The sequence below is a fragment of the Falco peregrinus genome, unplaced genomic scaffold, assembly GCF_023634155.1.
Source record: "Falco peregrinus isolate bFalPer1 unplaced genomic scaffold, bFalPer1.pri scaffold_29, whole genome shotgun sequence".
Classification (NCBI taxonomy): domain Eukaryota; kingdom Metazoa; phylum Chordata; class Aves; order Falconiformes; family Falconidae; genus Falco; species Falco peregrinus.
Window position 1 is genome coordinate 1,754,450 of NW_026599598.1, and position 20,019 is coordinate 1,774,468.

General features: G+C 42.3%; 1 protein-coding gene across 1 annotated transcript in view; it reads left to right on the top strand.

Moving 5' to 3' along the window:
- Positions 1-20,019, top strand: part of LOC129783324 (ankyrin repeat domain-containing protein 26-like) — a 52,854-nt gene that overhangs the window by 7,464 nt on the left and 25,371 nt on the right. Inside the window, 15 exon segments of the mRNA XM_055793311.1 lie at positions 5,031-5,064; positions 5,144-5,213; positions 6,448-6,534; positions 8,021-8,177; positions 9,753-9,814; positions 10,914-11,016; positions 12,632-12,660; positions 12,793-12,859; positions 12,947-12,991; positions 17,073-17,158; positions 18,790-18,865; positions 18,868-18,905; positions 18,908-19,211; positions 19,214-19,435; positions 19,438-19,718. Of these exon segments, the coding sequence (XP_055649286.1) occupies positions 5,031-5,064; positions 5,144-5,213; positions 6,448-6,534; positions 8,021-8,177; positions 9,753-9,814; positions 10,914-11,016; positions 12,632-12,660; positions 12,793-12,859; positions 12,947-12,991; positions 17,073-17,158; positions 18,790-18,865; positions 18,868-18,905; positions 18,908-19,211; positions 19,214-19,435; positions 19,438-19,718 (1,661 nt within the window).

Below are 20,019 nucleotides of genomic sequence, written 5' to 3' on the forward strand. Positions count from 1 at the left end.
GATCCAGAAAAACAATTGAATTGCCTTGTTATCAAAAAATTAGCTCCTTCAGTGAGTTCATTTTAAAATAATAAAAAAAAAAACCACAACTCCTTAATTTTTAAGATCCAGTCTACGCTTATGAGCTCATATAGCCCTAGAGGAATCTTAGAAAACTAATCTTTTAATATAGATCGAACTTCTTGTACTTTACATCTCAGGCCCTACAGTGGGAAGTTCTATCCTTTCTGGTTTTTTTTTAAGGGTGTTACATCAGAACTTTGTGGCAAATGGGCAGCAGACAGCGTTCAAACACAGTTTATTACTCCTTTTTAAAATATGTCGTGAAATATGAGCAAAACGTGAGATATTTTTCCGAGTTCACTTTTCCCAGGTAGGGGAATTTAGTTTAGAGCCAAACTTTGTTCCTTTGACTTAGGACTAGTTATTTTGATCTAGTCAGCGATGTGTAAAGTTTCTTGATAGACTGAAGGAAGATGCGGAGGTTTTTATATTTTATTTTATTTTTGGAAAGGGCTTGGTACAGGTAGTTTAATCAACAAAATGTTGCTTTTACCCAAGCAGCACTCTGTGGCTGCCTCCTGTGCACATAGATAATTGCTGTGGTACCACATTGTGATGACTGGCAGGCCTGGGTTATTTTAAAATATGTGGCTTGAAGAATAATACTGTTGTGTGATTCCAAAATTAATATGCCCTCAGGGAAATATGGGTTCTTGAACCAAGTAATTTGCTCAGTTCCTTGAAGACAGTAATACTACTAGCATAAGTCCACAACGTTATGGGAAATCCTCACTTGAAGAGGCATAGGAAGTGTGAAGAGCATATTTATGTGGGTTAAGGACTTGGGAGGAGAAAGAGTGTGCTGTGTTCTCAAACTGTTTATAGTAGGGCTTGTTTTTCTTGAGTAGTACGAATCTTTTTCTCCTTGTGCTCAGTTTCCTGGAAAATGACCCCGGCCTGTTGAGTGAGAGGGATTAGTAGCATGCAGGGAACGCTTAGTGGCATTGATTCTGCAGTCTCTTGCTTGCACACACAAAGCGCAGGTCCTGCATCATGAGTCCCTTTGACAGGCTGCAGTAAAAGCTTTGAAGCCCCTGTTAGAGGAGAAGCTCAACTGATCGTGGGACAACGGAGGAATACCCACTTTGAATTCTTTGTTTTAATCTTGCTCTTCATTCCTGTTTTTCTGGGATCTTCAATGTAGTCCTTCCTCCTTTTGCTGCTACTTTTGCACTTGTTGAACATTGTTCAAAATATTCGCCTCTAGTGAGCAAGTCGGTACATTTAAGAAGTTGGCTCATGCTTATTTGAGTGTTTACTTTTTGTCAGAACATGAACCTTTTTGTTGATTACAGACAGACTGGCAAAAACCTCCAAATGAATGGCTTCCACCTCTAGCATATCGAATGACAGACTTTTCAGATTTGAAGTTGGAATTTCTTTGGCAAAAAGTAATTATGTATTTTTTCTAAAAGCGAGGGTTCAGATTTCTAGTATGTCTTCAGTGGCAGCTTTTTTTAGCTGCTGCACTGCGTATTGGTGTGTTGTTCCTACAGAAACCATTGGTTTTTCATCATAGAGCTCTTGGAAAAGAAACGAGTGCTTCAGTGTGCTTTTTATCTGCTGTATCACCTTTTAAGAAAACTGAGAAATGGAGAAGGAATGAGAAACAACCTTGAGGTCCTTTTTTAACTCTTACATGTGTATTTTTGATAGGAGTCCTCTTGCCACATCCATTCCGTGTATTTGTGGTAACATCAATATAAGCAGGACGCCCTGTTGCTCTGAGGCAAATGTTACGGCCTTGTCACACAGACATTTGGTGTTGGGTAGCTGCAATAACAGAACCACACCATTCATTGATATAAAAAATAACATTTTACTAAGTAGGATGGGTAGAGCAGGTGGATGGTGATTTGTATTCTAAAGCTTCTGTTCCACAGCACATAGACACGCGTACACACACAAGCACACATGCATGACACTCACAGCAGTCAGTGCACCCGTTTTGGTCCAGTTGTGGCCTGCCCTATAGCCCTGGGGGAACAGGGTATTCACTCCAACTGCTTGTCAAGCCTGCGTTCTGGCTGGTGGCGTAGCTTCTCTACGTGAGCAGTTCAGCATGGTCAAATCAATATATGCAGGGCTTTTACCTTCAAACTGAGGTAGGAGGGGGCTGTGTCTGCATCAGGCACCATCTGACACAACTGGCTAGTGTACCTCCAAAGTTTGTTGGCACCTACAGATTTTTGGGATGCTTAGACGGAGGGATTTTACGTGTGCCGTACGTATAAAACACTCTACAAATATGAAGGAATTGCATTGGCAGTCAGTGCTGGGCAAGGACTAGTCAAGCTGAGAGAAATGCAAAGTTGGCAGTACAGTAAACTGCCACGAATCTGTTTCAGTGTTTCAAAATATTGGAATATAGGTATTCTACAATGGAGCAAGTAAATTAAGTTACAGTGTTTGACACTGTCCCTTAAGAGTAGAGTTCTGTAGGTTGTGATAGGTTTGGCTTCTACTTCTTGTAACTGTAGAGTAGGCTGATGGTCACAGTACATTCTCCCATTGCTATAGCTTTGTTAATGTACTGGTTATGTTTTCCAAATTTCGGGGGATTCACATTTATTCTGGTGCCCTTGTTTGGTCTGTCCTTGACACGCCTTTCCCTAAATGGATATAGGAATGCCACAATCTCCTAGCCAGACATCAAGAACGGGAAAACCAAAGAAAGGTATTCTATACAGTAGCATTTCAACTATGGAACATGCTGTGTGATGTACAAATACTAACACACCTGTGATGTTTATTATCTTGGAGGTCTCTATTCTGATGGTTTTGGTTTTATAAATTAGGTTTGAGAGCAGGCTTTGGGTGCTTTTTGTTTGCGTGTTTTGCACGGGTCCTTAATTACTGAATTGAGTGATTGCTTTGTGTCATTAGTGATAGTAAATAATATTAAAAAAAAATATATATGCTCTTCTGTTACTCCAAAATGAAAATGGACTTCAATTAAAGTAGAAGCAAGTGATCCCTAGATACTACTTTTCTAGATCCCGTTTCTACAGTAGGGCATCAAGATCTGTCTGAAAACTAGCTCATAAACTTTCTCTCTTGCTTTTTTAAAGGAGAATGGGAACTGGTTTTGATCCTTGCTTAAAGTTACTATCCATGGAAAGCAAAAGTTCAGATAACTTACTCAACATGATATGCCCTTTGTTTTCTTTTCCGTTTAATGATTTTGTCTAAGACCTCGGTTTGGCTGTCATCATACAACTTTATGGAAGGCCACCAATCTCCTCTTTATAAGCAACTTCATTTTGTGATGATAGTTAACGAGAACTAATTATCGAGGACTTGAGGAATGCTGAAATAGATACGATGTGGAGGCTCTGTTTGGTTTTTTCCTTTCTGTCCTGGGAATTGAAGAGGCCTTTTATTTCATCTTAGGTGTTGATAATTGAGAGGTTTTCGCACTCTTCAGGCTGGATTCCTAGAGTTCAGGTTTCTTTAGTACATCGGTGGTGTGCTAGAGTGCGCTATGGTTGAGTTTGCAACATGTGCATCTGGGCCACGCTGCCGTTCAGAGGGATCTTGACAAGCTGGGTAAATGGGCTGTCAGGCCTGTCTTAACAGAATTCAGCAAGGGCAGATGCCAAGTCCTGCACATGGAAAGGAACAACCATTTGCTACAGCACGTGCTGGAGCTGCCTGGCTGGAGAGCTGCTTTGCTGGGAATAGCCAGAGGGTCTTGGCAGAAAGTGAGCTGAGAATGAGCCAGCAGGGTGCCCTGCCGGCTGAGAGGGTTAACGGTGTCCTGGGCGGTATGAAGAGCAGCATAGCCAGGAGACTGAGGGAGGGGATTGTACACCGCTTCTTGGCAGTCCCTGGGTTGTGTCCAGCTCCCTGGGTATAATTTTGAGCCCCCAGTGCAAGAGAGAGTGGTCTTTCATCCGTGAGCGAGTTCAGTGGAGGGCCATCAAGCTTTGCCAGGAGCAGGACTCCTTGCCTTTGGGGGAGAGACTGGGGGAACCGGGCTTGTTCAGTCTAGAGAAGAGATGACTTTGAAGGGGACCCAGCAGCAGCTTCCAGTACGTGTGAGGAGAAGACAGAGACAGGTGCCTCCCAGTGGTGTGTCACATGAAGCAAAGGTACAAGAGGCATAAATGGAAAGAAGAGAATTTCTAACGGAATGTGGGCAGCTTCACCATGGTGAGAACAGTAAAGCAGAGAGGTTGTGCAGTCTCCCTCCTTGAATGGTTCAAGATCAGACTGGATAAAGCTCTATGCAGCCTCATCTGACCTCAGAGCCGAGCCTGCTTTGAGGAGGCGGTTGGCTGAGAGACTTGCCGAGGTCCCTTGTGACCTGATTTATCCTGTGATCCTATGTGCCAGTTGCTGTCTTAACATGGATGAAAGCTTGGAGTGTAGTATAGAGTGCCCTGGGTACGCCTGTTTTGCCTGTTGAATACCCTTTTTGGTGCAGCGTAGAGAACTGCTGGGGATTCTTCTACGTGAGGATAAGCTTTAGATCTTGGTTATGCTTTTTGATGTTTTTTACCTTTTCAGGATAACGTGTAAGTGGGTAGAGCACCAGCTAGTATAGTATATAAACCAGTAAAATCTCTGTCAACAGGGTGTGCTTGTGTGTGCAGTATGAGTACTTCAGCAGTTCATTTATTTACCGTCTTGCTAAAGCACCAGTATTTTATAACTGTTTATTAACACAGCATATTCATGCTATGCTGGGCTTTTTTAGTTTAGAGGTAGTTCTTAAACTTTTAGGTATAAAAGTTCAAAGGATCTAAAACTCTAGTCTTTTTTGTTTTGTCAATTCAGTGTGGCTTGAAAAAGCAGTTGTTTGGAAATGCATGCATTCATTCATGCTGTCTTACGTTAAGTTGACTCCCCAAAGTTTCATTCTGTTATGACATGTAGAGTTGTCCAGGTTAAATGTTTGTATGTGCTGGTTAATTTTTAGCATGCCAAATCTAATTTCAACATGTCAATTCGTGTTTGAACAGCAATAGACGGCTTGTCGCAAGGAGACTCAATCGGGTAAGACTTTAAACATACCCAGCACATACCTGAGGAATGATTGGAGAGACACGGTACTCATTTTGCTTTACTTTTTAAGAAGCTTGGAGAAAGAGGGGAGCGATGTCAGTTGGCATACTTCTGAGGAAGAACTCGATTTTACTCCCAAGGTACGGTGTATTTACAGTAAATGTCCTATAAAAATAAGTGATCTGAAGGCAAGTTTTCTGGGGGATTGAAAGAAACTACAGTTCTAGCCAATATTGTTTTCTCCTTAGAAGCACTCTCTGACCTGCCAGCCTTTCTTCTGCTGTGAGTTTTTCCTAAAAGACCTGTAGCTGTGGCAGATCATGCAGTAGATTTGTGGTTTGAGGCAAAAGAGCAATAGGCGACGAGATAAATCGCCACAGTTTTATTTGTTCTTGGTCATTTGAGTCAGATTTTAAGTTTATAAGTTACTAATATAACCTGTTCTGTTCTTCCCCAAACACTGTTAATGTTTCCTGTAAATTTCGTGATAGAATCCTAACCGATAAAGGGCACTTTTTAATGAAGATGTACTGAAATCCTTCATCACCTAGTTCTCCTTTCCTCCTCATCAGGTTACTCAAGAGTGCTCAGCCGATGAGTTACTCAAATGGGTCATCTTTTTTTTTTCTATTGAGATGGCATTCTGTGCTTGCATGCAATCTCACACTGCATGTTTTCCCTCCTTTTTTTGAATGCTTAGGTAGTATTCTTTTTGTCAGCTACAAGCTCTCAGGCCTGCTTTTTTTGCTAGTGTTCTGAAGCATTATTAACTTCTGCAGTGATGTCTGGAGCATCTGTTCTGTTGCTCTGGGATTCTGCAGCGATGAGGAAGCAGTGTTCTAGTTCAACCTACTCTAATACTGGAGGTGCAAGCATGTTCAGTTTTAACATGATTTCATTTTCTTGCACCGATTTAAATACAAATTATGCATTTTTTGGCATGTTTTTGAAATTTCAGGATATTCTGGTAAGTGTACTTGCAGGGACTAATTAATGCATTAAACCTAGGGTTCTTAACAGTTACTTCCCTTGTGCACACTTGCAGGTAAGCATCCAGAAGCTGCGATCTTAAATATAACTGAGTTTTACTGAAGTACTACAAATATTAAACCCAGATTTTTCAAACTGCTATGCATGTAACCATAGTTTTGGAAACAATTTTCAGAAGGGTGCCTGCATGGTATTTTGGGGGTGAAATACTCACTGAATTGCATATGTGAGGAGTGTTTTTGTAGTTAGAAGTATAGGATGGAGCCAGCACCTGACCGCTGTCGAAAGGACAGCCTGATTACATTTAGTGTTCAAGGTTTGATGTGACCAAAGGATTTGTTGTTGTCGTTAGTGTTCTAAAAGAAAATAATCATTTATTTACAGAAGCTGCAGAAGCCAAATTTGACATTGTTAATGAATGTTTCCCAGCAGTTCAGGAAAAACAGTAAGCTATTTGGAAAAGATTGCATAGTATACTAATATATAAAAGTAGATTTGCTAAGTAGTTTTTTAAACAATTCTTTTCCTATAGTAAATGAGAAAAGTAGCACTTTGAAAACACTGCACTTAGGCATTTCAGAAAAAACAAGTCATGTTGTTAAAATGAAGGTATTAATCCTCTCCTAAGCCTTTGTCCCTGGCGAAGTCCTTCCTCCATCCTGCCCATCCTTGACTTGGTTCCTTTTCCAGACATTCCCAGATTACTCCGTTAATCTGGTAACATGCCTGTTGCCATTCCCATAACTCCTTTTGTTGTTTTGACATAAGTGCCATGTCTCCAAAGACGGTGAATAATGAAGTATCTTGCAAGTCGGTACCAAAGCAAACTGTCTTTCAGAATCTAAATAATTTGCAAGATAAACAAGAAAGCTGGAACAAGAAAAGCATGATTCAGGCAAAGTTTCACAGAAATGATGACTCCCTTTTTGCAGAATCTAAGATGACAAACTGGAAAAAAGAGACACCTCAGCTTCTCTCAGATAGTTGTGGTCTTAAGGAGAAAAAGTCAAGCTTCAGTAATGGCTTTGAAAGTGATAATAGTTCTTTGTCAGCAGGAAAAAGCCCAAGGCTTGAAAGTCAAAGACCAAACTCTGTCTGTCTTGAACAAGTGGATGATGAAGATACAGAAGAAGAGCAATGTGAAGTAGATAATAAAGTCTGTGAAGCACTGAAACAAGAAAGGGAACACTTGTGCTTGAATAGGCATGACGAAAATGTAAGAGCAGCGTTTCACTCAGGCACCAAAGTAAGTTATATAAGGTTGATTCAATCACAAAGGTATTTTCTAAGGGTGATAAAGGTAAGAACCAAAAGGTAAACTGGATTTCTGTTAATATTTCACGTATATCCATCTTTTGATCATCCTTTTTTTATAATAGAAAATGCCTTTACTCCTAACCAAAGCAGTTTCTTAGGTATAAGAATAATATTGGGCAGTATTTTCAATGGTTTTTTTTATTGGTTGCAGTGGTTTTGCAGGAAAACAAATAGGCAGTATAATTTTTCTGAAATAAATTAATTTTTTTCTCAGTTGTATGTACAGTTTTTATCTGTCAAGATTTATTGCCATTTAGTAAAATACCTGGTGTGATGGCTGAAAATGAGGAACCAAAAAGTTTGAGTCAGATTGAGAGCAGGAAGTTAGTGATTTTCCTGGAGCAAAGTAGAGGAAAAGGAGCGTGTTCCAAAACAATGTAACTGAAATGAAAGCTAGAGTTAGGCTGACAGGAAGAATTGCTTCTCAGGAGCTTTGCAGAGCCAGGGCTAATGACTTAGGGCTAATGTCATTGCTGTCTCCTCAGAGATTCCCAGAAAAACTGAAGGCCTTGTAAAACAAAGCTCAACAAAGTTTCCCTGTTGTCTTACACAGGAGAAGTATTTTTAAAGTTGTTGTCGATGGGTGGCTAAGAAGGTGCTTGTTTCTGCTATTTCCAGCTGTTTGGTCAATCTCTTTTAGGAAAAATCACCTGAACAGGAAGAAGAGGAGAAGGAGCAGGAAAAGGAAGACGCTGGTGAAGAGCTACAAACTGCAGTTGTTGAGGGTGTGAAAAACTCTATTTGTAATGATAGCCATCAAGTCCACAGTGCTTCCAAAGACAACACTGGTGAGAGAAGTGAGTTAGTGAATACTGCTCCCAGTTCTTCCTCTATAAATATTAATGCACAGTAAATGAACTGAAATGGTGATTGACTTCTGAAACAGTAAGTCTTTCCCTTGCCTGTGAACCCTAGTGGGCATTGGCAAGGAGGAAAGTAGCTTTTGTTCCTTATCATTCGTTCCTGAAGAACAAATTGTGGCCTTGGATTCCAAACGATGCTAAATGGAGCAGGTGTCATTCTTGGTTTTGTTGCTGTGTTCTCCCTGAAGCGATCAGAACAAAATGCACAGTTGAAAAAGAGGAGGATTAGAGTGTCTTGGTGTGACAGTAGTATTGCCCTTTCTGGCCCGTGCTGTCAGACTGAAAAGTTGTGATTGCTCTTGGCTGAAGCCTGGGAAAGATTTGAGTCAATCTGAGAGAAAGCTGTTCTGTTCCAGTGCCTCACCTTGTCCAGTTTTAAAACGTAGAAAGTCTCTCCAGTGCCACGCTTGAGTGTGCTTGAAAGCATTGCCCCGTCAGTCAGGGCTGAGCACTCTGGTGCTCACCTCAGGTCTTGGAGCAGGAGGAGAAGGCACACTTTCCACTCTCTGTCTCCAGAGAGTAGAGTGGTGTGGTAGGTGTTACCAGAGCGTGTGTAGCTGCTGATCAAATGCTACAGAGCGGGCCTGGCAGAACCTGCTGTATTCCAGGTGTTGTGCCTATACATGCTCTTCTGTCTGTGCATTTTAGCATAAGCCTGCGTTTGGCACAGTGTAAGTAGTCCTAGCTGAGGCTGGAACCAGCAGTTCCCCTCTGCTAGGACGGGTGCCCTCACTGGTCTCTAGCTCCTTTCCCATTTTTTGTGCGCATGTCTCCACGAGAGCGAATCCTGAATCAGTTTTACCTAACGGACTAGCTTAAAACAGAGAAATGAAGATAGTTTAATCTGGCCAGGAACCTACTGAGACTGAGCCTTGCGTGTGTCTAGTAGAGAAGAGATTGGGATGTTAGCCCCTGAGACAGAGACAAGTTGTGTGTTTGGGGTGAGTTTTTGGGCTGTGAGCCTCTCCTCTTTTTAAATGGCAATGCTTAGGTGTCTACCTTCTGGGAAGGTGCAGGGTAAAAACTGCTAGTCAAGGAAGATCTTTTCTGGTAGTGCTACAAAAGGAGCATTGTTTCTTGGTGATTTTAGCATGAAGATGTGTCGGGTGGTGTTTCTATGGTACTTCTTGCACAGTGGATGGTGGTAGTCAATGGCAATTTCTGGAGCTGTGGACTGGAGAGCAGGTGACCTAAACTCCGTATGCCACAGGGTTGCAGCGTGCTGGAGCCTTTTCCTGAGTGTGACCCAAACACGTCTTCAGTGCTGCTTGTAGCTGTGTCAGCTGTTGTGCATAGCCATCTTCTGCTGGAGAGGAGGCAAGAGAGGTGGCGATCTAAAGGAAATACCATGATGTTGTGTGCTGGGTGTGAAGAAACCCTTGAATAACACTCACTCCTTAGTTTGTCCTCAGCAACAGAACCGCTGTGCACCTTTTGGGCGCAGGGGTGATGGGGAAAAGCAGAGTGAAATAGAAGGGCTCAGTGTCTCCCCTCTTCCTGCATTTGTAGGTGCCCTGACAGCAGTGGGAGCAGAGGAAGAGGAAGATGCTGAATCTCCCTGGGATTCTGAGGTATTTCCTGTGAAGGAGACCAGGGTTCCCAGTGGTGGGGGTGGGGAGTGAGATCCAGAAGCACTCGGAGCTTGGGCCCGGCCGCGGCTGAGGCTTATTTCCTCTCTTCCTGGTTCTGCTGTATGTTTGTAACTGGGGGCCCTTGAAATACTTGTGCTGTGTGCTAGCTGTTCAGCGAGGCTTGGGATGCTGGTAGGTCGAGCTAATGATTTGGGTCTCATGGCAACTGGCCCTTGCAGTTGGGTTTCTAGTACAGTATTGCGGCAGTGAAGTTTCTTGCTGCTTAAAATACTCTTGAGCTCCTCACGGGGGCTGGCGGGATTGTTGCTTTTTCACCACACAACTCTGTTCCGCTGACGTGTTCAGTGGTTGCCCTTAGGGTCTGCAGCCTAGATGATTAGCTGCTTCGGAAAAGAGCCTTTCTACCGTTTTGGCCCTTTTTGAAAGTAATGCTCAACAGAGATACCACACGTGCTGGCTGTGTTGGCCCTTTTAGTTCTTCCTGTCTGTGGTAATGGGTTAGAAGAAAACGAGCAGAGTCTGTAGCTTACCCCCTCTGACTTTTCTTGTGAGGAAGAAGGAACTCTTCCCCATCTCCTTCTTACAAATACAAGGCTAAAATATTATTGGGGGGGTTTAGGTAGCTTTGGTTTCTGTAAGCTTTGTCTTGCTCGTCTTTGTTCAGCCCGTGCAACTGGGAGTAGCAACGTGTTCGCTCCCCACTGCAGGATGTGTGCCTGGGGAACATCAGCACAAATTTGAGTGTCGGGTGCCAGTTCAGTCCGAAAGTTGGGTCCCCCCCAGACCTGCAGTTACAACCCACAGCTCGAGTTACCGTGTTAATTCTCTCTTGCGGCTGTGCAGTTTGCCAACGTGACAGAATAGTTTAGATGAGTTGTGAGGTTTTTGCCTAAGATCTGAAAACACACAAGTCTGCTGTGATTTTCCAATAGACTGTGTCTTGACGTGCCCTTTCCAAGGGGCTTATCAAAGGCTTTTGTGATTCCATGCTGTGCAAGTTGGCTTAGCAGGAACATTTTGCGTAGAAATGAGTTGAGAATTTGTACCGATGCTCACGCCCGTGTTTTATGTTACACAGACGGATTCTGAAAGCCCGGAGGAAGGATCACCTGGTGTGTTGCTTCCAGCTGCAGACAGACACGGAGCACGCTCGCGGATTGTTTCAGGGGAGCGCCAGACTGGTAACTTCCTGGTGGACTAAATGTTTGTCTGTAAACACGTATAGGCTGAAGTGAGCTGTTATCGATGTCTGCCTTAGGAATGCGCTTACGGTGTGGGTGCGCGCTATAGCAATGAAGTGCTTAGTATTTGTTAATTAACACCAGCTCCCACGGCGCTTGCTGGCAAGTTTGTAAAGGAAGTTACCTTGTTTGCATGATGTGTGTTCTTTGGATGTGTTTTTATTTTTTTGGATTCAGGTTCTTGTGGCATAGTGATGAAAGTGTATGTGGTTTAGGGCTGACCTGTCTGAACACCTAAACATCCTTGGATGATGATGTAGCAGGAGAAAGCTATGATCTGGCCAAGCATTTTTTCCCCCCGCCTTAATTTTTTTTTATACCTTTCTGTTATGCTTTGCCTAGGAGCTAAAATGTGAGTTCAGGGTTTCTGCCTGTACTTTGTGATGCTGTCTCTTGAGCATCTGGAGTGTAGAATGGCAGGGAAGTTTTGCTGTTGGGGTAGAACTCTCATCTGAAGGATTTCTTTTTTACTAGATGGTCAGTCCTGCTTGTAGTGTAAGTACAATAGAATAGCTGAAGAAGCTAATCCAGTAAGCTGGAAGCAAAACTTTAAAAGCTCCTGGGAGTTTGTAAATCTACTTGTCGAGTAGTTGTCATGAAAGTCTGCTTTGTATGAATCTACTAAGATGAGTTTAAAATCAGTGTAAAAAGGGGATAAAAGGTGATTATGATAATCTTGCTAAGGTATTTCCATACTGCTAGACCACCAAGTTTCCTGAAATCAAATGCTGTTTGTTTTTTAATTATTTTTTTAAATACAAAAGTTTTGCTATGGAGCCATTCTTAATAACGTTCCATACACTTCTTTCATGAGAGGACTCAAACTGTAAGATGGCTAAAGCAGAGGACCTGAAAAATATAGGTGGGCCAGTAGATTGTGTGGGTTTGTAAGTGATTTAATGTTGGAAAAGAATCTTAAAAAAAATGAAACTATTTGGAACTGTGCTATAAATGCAGATTACAACCAATTGTCATTTGGGTTTTTTCTTTTCTTGCAAGCTGAACCAGAACAACCTGATAAGAACTAGTTTGATTCTTCCTCATTGAATGATGTGTATGAGATTTCTATGTCTGCACCCATGTTTTCTCTGTCCTATCGATGGAAAGGAAAATATCCCTCAACATCAGGGTCATAGAGCTGTTATTTTATATAATTCGTAGTGTTCTTTTATGATAATTCATTACAGCAGACCAGCGTTGGCTTTTGAAATAATCTTTGTAGAAAGCAGGATTCAGCTCCTCCAAATAAGTATTTTGATCTTGTTTTGTTAACAAGCAAATCCTTATTGCTTCCTATGGATTGTCCTAGTTCTGTGAGTATTATTTCTTAAATCCAAGGTGCATGATGGGAAGCATGCACTGTCCCTTTCTTGTATACCGATACCAATGCTGGAGGATAAGGTAAATTGAGTGTTAAGTATCGCAGTCTCGATGAAATAATGCTTGCAACTAATACTTAGTTGTAGAAACTACTGATGTTGAATGGAGTAAAAAGTTTATACATTAAATAAAAATTGAATAAAATAACACTTTCTGAAACATTTTTCACTTCCAGGCTTTTTGGAGAAACCCAACAATTCCCAGGTAAGTATTTGTTCATGTCAGACTGACTGCTTGTTCTGCTCATTAAATATTATGGAGTTACTTTAAGTGTGATTGATTTTTTTTTTTTTTTTTTTTTTTTTTTTTTTTTTGTCATTGGATTGTCTTTCATAGCTGAAGGCCCCTGAATCTGTTTTGGAAAGGAGTGAAACCTCTCCTAACAAAAAGCAACAGAAATCAGGTAATGTTCACTTCATGTGGCTCTGGGTTTAGCTTCATAATCTTTCTAGACAGGAGTATTTATTAAGGCATCTGATTTGTTTTGCAGATCTTTTGGAGGAATTCGGCTTAGGAGATGCAGAAGATGTTGAAGGTATTCATAACAATCTCTTTGTAGTGTTCTTTTATGGACAGACCCATTGTACTTGCAATTTTCTTTCTAATACTAAATTAATGGCTCTAGCAAGGCATCCCGGGAGCAGGTGGTCTACTGAAATATACCTCGGTGTATGTGTTTGCTCCCTCCTCTCGTCTGCTTTTCCGCACTGTCCATACCCTTCCATGATGTACGCTTCCTACACCGTACTTGCTGTCATTTCCCCTTTTCAGGCAGTCCTGAAGTTTGCTTCTCTTTCAGTTTCTCAACCCCCCCCTTCCTGCCTTTCCTGGGTCTCTGAGCATGTGCTGTGGCTGATTCCAGGCTAGGGATCTGTAGGCTAGGCTGTCCAGGAGCTGCAGGTGAGCCACAAAGGGTAATTCTTGGGCTCGTGCCGTAGCTGTAGTTTTCAGGAATTATTACTTGCCTGGCTTTTCTCTACCTGCCTGGCAGTTGTTTTGAATCATGTACAAACACGTTCCTCCGAGGCTTCCCTCTCTTGTTTCATGGAAAATGACCAGCAGGCTCAGAGGCAGGGGAAGGAAGTGAGGAAGAGAGACAAGACGGGAGGAAATGAGTGTCAGCGTGTTTCAGGAATTCTCTTTTCTTCGGAAACAAGGCCAAAGTTGAAGCGGCTAGCTGGTCGGCTATGTATTGGAGAGAGGATATGTAACCTGAATGGGTTTTTAATGTCTTTGTTCTCATGTTTATCAATTTGCATATTTGATGATTTGTGTTGGATTTTGTATTAATCACACTTGTTAATCAGATGAGAAACAATTTGCCACTCAGGTTTTAGAGTTTCTACAATTGGCTATTGACAATATAAACCAGAGAGAGGTGAACAGATATGTAGACAAGTAAGTGGACTTGTAACTTCTAAGTATAGAATACAAATAGTTCCAAGTTCTTTGGCATCTTCGCTTTAGGGGAAGAAAGAAAAAAAGGATTGTTGATCTTTTGACAATAATAGAGGTGCAGCTTCTCTCTAGAAGTATGTCCCTCCTTCTCCTCTCGCTCTTCTCCCTTTCATGTGTTTGCAATGGGTAAGCAACAGGTCCCCTTTTGCCCTTTATTTTGCACTGACGGTGTTCTGGTAAGACACACAGATATTGTTAGAGGTTGTTCAGTTAAAACGTGAGTTTTGGTTATGTCTGTATTCCACAGTAATGTGGAGTGTAGCCCCATAATGGACCAGTATGTTACAATTTTACAAACACAGAAAGGAAAGGTTGCCTTTTCATGGCTCGTTTCATGTCAGCTGTTTTTCCTGTGTGGCTTTATTCATTTGCGTCATGCTGGTTTTTACCCATATGTTATCTTGAAGGTCAGGTGCTAAGAAGTAGATGTAAAAATTTCTTTCTTTCAAACATTTTATGTTGGGATTTGGGTTTAAGCAATTTAGATTGCTTCAGCAAAGCATCCTGATTCCTGCAGCACAAATAGTTCTGACTCTAAAGGGCTTGAATGCCATCCGTGACAACTTTATTTGATAAATCTGGAGAACAGGTACAGTATCTTGCATAATTAAATATCCAATGAGAGATGGAATTTCCCATTCTATTTACTTTGTTACTGACTCATAGGAATACATTCTTAAAATTATTTTTGGGTCAAAACAAAATAGCGGTGTTCTCATGTTTTCTGTATAGCAAAGTAGGTGCTGTCCACTGTAATCTGCAAAAAGTCGTTATGTACATTATGTACAATTTATGAAGAGGGAAGTCTCAGAACAGAGTGGAGAGGTAAAGACTAAGTGGAAAGAACGGCGATGACTAGAAGTCATCTTTCAGTGCTAGCTAGAGAGCAGACAGAGTAAAAGGTGGGGGAATGACAGGCAAAAATACTGGAATCTGGTTTACCCTGTGAATTTTTTATATACATTTTTTTGAATGACGGGCTCTTCAGAAGCCTTGGAGTAGGGTTCTACCAGTGTTTTAACTCAGAATTTCTCCCTGTGCTAAAAGCGAAGAACTCTTGACGATGAGGAGTCATCCTCTTTCACAGTGTTGACAGAAGCCAATAACACAGAAAATAGACTCGTGAATTACTGCTCCAAGAAAAGAAGAAATTTTACTTGCAACAGCTAATGGGAGGAGTCCTTAGCTTTTTAGTTGATGTTTTTTGAGTTATTTTTCCAACCACTGGAAAAATAATTACTGACTAGAGTTACTGACGCAATGAGAACTGGGATTTTGCAGGTAGGAGAACACTGTAGCCTTTCACCTTTCCTGCTTCTTCCTTGTTCTGTACCCATCATACAGAAATGTCAAGATTGATTAAACCCTATGGAAAAGGATTCTTAGGGGCTCCAATGTTATCAAAATCTTACCTCAAAAGGGAGACATCAGACTCAAATAGCTGCTGCTGAAATCTTTCCTGTTGACTGTGATGGGCAAGGCTGAACAGGAGTTAGGGTTGCTTTTCATTCTAGCAGCATGGTGCCTAATTTGAAAGTGACTGCACTCTGAAACAGAATCCAAAAGACGAAGACGCCTACGTACTCTGAACAGAGAATGTGACTTGCAGCCTTAGAAGGGCAGTACAAAACTCTGGGTGCTCGCAGGTCTGCTTTTATCCAGTTTTCAGGCAGATACAGTTGAGCAGAAAAGCTTATTCGGTCTGTGTTGTGCAGACCGGAGAGGTGTCACAGCTCTCCTGCATCCACAAAATATTGAAGTCTATCTTCTAAGCAAAATTGTGGTGCCTGTGTTACATGATGGGGGTGATGGCGCATATCAAATTGTATGGTAGGAAGCTGCCTGCTTTTTGCTGTTTGTGACCTGAGTGAACATTGGTGAAGTGACAGAAGAAATCTGGTAAGCGTACCTTCATGGAAGCAGAGTAGGAGCAGCCCCGTCTGTCTGACCGACTGACCACCCGCTGCTGTACTTGGGTGGAGAGGCTTCTAGGAGTAGCACGTAGACAATGAAAGTTTGTAAAAGGAGTCACCTACAGGAGAAAATGCCAAGAGTGAGGTTGGCCTTGTGACTCATAAATAGCGGGCCCTTTTGTATTTTTGTGAGTTTATCTATGTTCTTCCTGTCTTGCTCGCTTTTCTTGTGGGAAGAATGTTGTGTCCCTCTCCAGCAGCGAAGCTTTGTGTATTGAAAGGCTATTAGGTAGAAGCCATAGGATGATGGAGCAGGAAAGGAGATGCAGAGTGATTAAGGTGAAAAGAATCCATCTCTGGTTTTAGATGCCACACTTGACCTGCTGGGACTTGTTTCTTTCTGAATACTTGTTCCTTCAAAATGTTCCGTGTGCCTTCCACACAAACAATACAATGAGTTGCTGCTTCTAAATTGTGTCTGGAACTATCTGGAGTCCAGTTCTCAGATATAACAGAGATTCAAGGTAGGCACCCCAGAATGGGGAGCCCAGACTGAGTGAGTGACTGCTTCCGAGGAGTTTGTGACCTGTCCAGTATTACGTAGAAATTCTGAGAGAGGAAAGGATGGAATCCAGTTTTCAACGGTAAAAACATCCGGATCGTGGGTGATTTCTCCACATTTCACAAGCCTGTCTTTCATTCAGCAGCCCGTCCATGTCTTCTGGGACAGATGGGGCAGCAGTTTGACTGAAATACTCTGCCTAGATCCATGTCTAGAGACAGATTTGTGTTGTGCAAGGAATAAAGCTGGGGTCTTCAAGATTTCAAGCCTGTGGCTTTGTTGTTCGTGATTTTCTGTGCGCAACACATAGGGAAACTGAAATTGCGGGAGGAATACTGTGTGGCGCACAGTGTGTCAGAGATACAGAGGTGTATATCTGCGTATGAGAGAGAGTTGTTGTGCATGTTTAAGAAACAGGAATGGCCTCTTTGTGACAATGTGTAGTGATTTTCAGCACATTTCCCTTATACATTAAAAGGTAGAATGCCTTGGAAGAAAGGAATTCACCCAGATGCATCTTAAATCTGTGTTACGATAATTTTCTCTCGGAGTGCACAAATTTGAGGGGATTTATTTTATGTTAAGATTTTTGTCACAAGTAGGATGATTCAAGATGCACTCTAGGTGTAAATAAGTAGTATTAAGTCGTGCTGGTTATAAAAATGTGTGGTTTTTCACTGCAGGTGAGAACTCGGGATCTACCTTTCATATGTCATCATCAGCTGAAAAAGACAACGTGAAGGATGCCATTGAATATTATGGGGTGCAGGTATGTAAGCCCAAATATTTTGGATTACAGTCTGATTCAGTAAGTTGTATTATACACTAAGGTAAAGAAAACTTACCAGTCTGTGAATAATGCTGAAGGGAGAGTCCTGTAGGTGAAGGCTGCGTTACAGTCTGAAGGAAAGTTGGATACAGTCGTCTTATGGTGGGGTAAAGTCCTTGTCCCTATGTCGGATGCTTGCTGTTATGCTGATTTGTTTTCAGTTGGTTTGCTTAAATTTTGAGGGGTGTTTTTCCTCTTGTGCACTGCTGAGAAACAAATGTGCGGCCACATGTGGGGGTTTTTTTTGCCTGTGCAAAATGCACATTCAAGTGAAGAGGGAGATTTGTCTGTAACATGCTGATCTGTTTGATGAAACATGCCGGTCTTCCTCTTTGTAAGACAAAGATCAAAGAGAGCACCTTGAAATGTGGTGACCTTTCTGAGGCTTCCCCAGCCTCTGCAAAATACGCTCTTGTTTGGCCACGTGAAGTGTTTGAAAAGGGTTTTCTCAGAGGGTATCCTAGAGGGGAATAAGGCAGGCGTCCTGCTTGTGTTGGGCGTGCGGGGCAGGGCTGCACAGGGGGGTCTGGCGTCCTCTGGAACACCCAAGGGACAGCGTAGCAAATGATTTCCACCCCACAGCCGGGCATCGCAAGAGAGGGACGTGCCTAATTCTAGGAGGCAAAGCGCAGGACTTAAGCCTGTTGCAAGGTGGTAGTAGTTGGCCAGTGAGCTTGGGAAGGGGGAGGGTGAGACAGGTGGTGTCTGGCTGAGGTGCTCCTTCCCTCTTGTGAGCGGAGGGGTCTTTGCCGCGGGAGAACAGGGCCTGGCTGACGAGAGAGGAGCGCGAGGAGCGTGAGGGTCTCAGCCCGCTGGGACACCAAGGCTGCAGGCCCTGTTCAGAAGGCACTGTGAGGGGAAGGAGCGTGTGGGCAGGACTGTGACACGGGGCAGAAGCAGAAACAGAGCGTGGGGACAGGGACTTGAGGGGGCTGGGTAGGGTTAAGGCGTGGTGCGGTTTTCCTGCGAGCTTGGGTTCCTGATTCCCGGGATGAGGGCAGGAGCAGGCAGGTTTCCCTAATAAATCCTTTCCTTTGCACCTTGGAGTGGAATTTATTATTTCTGAAGCTTGGGTGAAGAAATAATCCTCCCTTAGCCAGTTCTCTGTGTGGTGAACGGTAAGAAGCTTGTCATGTTCATTCCCGTTGGGTTAGCTTAGGTGGCCGGGGACTGTGCAATGCCAGACGGTAGAGCGCGATGGAGGGAGGAGGGTGGGTGAGAAAAATGTTGGCAGTTTTAATGAAAAACGGTATTACAGCGATAAACCGTGAAAAATAAACATGCTCTGTGACAAGCGCCGGCAGTTACAGAAAGCCAGCAGGCTAAAAGGTAAAAGCAACCCTAATGCCTAGGCAAACCTAACCCAAGAAACTGTTGTCTCTGAGTCCTTCTCTTGTTAAGAAGATGGTGATGCAGTGAACCTTTCATTTAGCGTCCCTTGATTGTTCTTATAAAAATGGCTTTCAAAATGCCTTATTTCTATTATATGATGAGTTTGCAACAGAAGTTGCATAGATCAACTGTAATATTTTTTTCTTGATAATCTTTCTGTCTGTACCTGTTTACTTAAGGATAAATATATTTTAGAAACTATCAACTTGATAGAAAAAACAGCACATGAAAATCACACTGATAAGGCAGAAATTTCACAGCAGAAAATGAGGAATTGCCCAGTGCTGACAAGCAGTTCTAAGTCCAAAACCTTGGAAAGAAAGAGATGCAAGAATGTGGGTTGAAAATGAGAAGGGGGAATTGAAAACAAGTTTTAAAAACGTTACAGCAGAACTAAAGCAGCTGCTTGGTGAAATTAATGAAACTGGGAAAACTCCTTCCCTTGTGGAAGAAATGTCAGAAGATGGCTTCAGTGCCGAGTTGAAGAGTTCTCATGTTGTTTCATCTCATGCAACAGAATCAAGTAACAGCTTAGAAAGTAAAGGTGAATTTGGAGACATTAAACTTATGCTAGGTGGAAAAGTACCCAAAATGGAAACTGTAATCCGAGTCTTGGTGTCCTTTCTGGTCAAGATAACTGAAATGCAAACATGGAAGATACCTGGAGTACAGATGAAGAAGATTGCACGTATAATATGGATGATACGAAGGTGCCTCTAGCAGATGGAAGCAGTAGAAACGTAGTGGGAGGTCCTGAATACTCCCCGAGATACAGCTTAAAACCCAGTCTTTTGGATGACATTTCTAATATTATTCCTACAATAAGACAGTTTCTCCACGTGGTGAAAATGGACTTTTTGTAACAGAGAGGGAACTTGGAAAAGACTCTGGATTTAGTGATGTTTTTCCCAGGGACTGCTTTATCAACAAAACAGGAGAAGCAGAAATGGGAAGTCTTTTTGCAAATGCTCAGCAATCATACGTCATGCTGAAAAGGAATCTTGATGAAGAACTAAAACAAGATACGGGAAGATTAAAGGGTGAGGTAGGAATGCTGCAAATAGTATTCCTGGCTTTGGAGAAAGAGAAGGTACAGCTGCCAGAAGAGGTAGTTCACCTGCTGCTCTTTATTCTTTAATCTCGCTCTGGATCAAGGGTCCTGTTCACTTTAGCTATTCATCATTGAAGGAGGATGCTTCCTACAAATTGGGTTTTGTTCTAATGGAAATAGGTGACTGGTGAACAAAGGGAGCAGTGGAGAGTTGTCTTTTTCCCCATTTTTGGAAAACGGAATGCATTATTGCTCCAGTGTAACAGTAGGTGGCACTTGGTTCCAGTGCAAGTAGTTATCACTACATTGCCTTAAAAAGAAATCCATACAATTCTGTCTGTTCTGATTCTGAATCAAA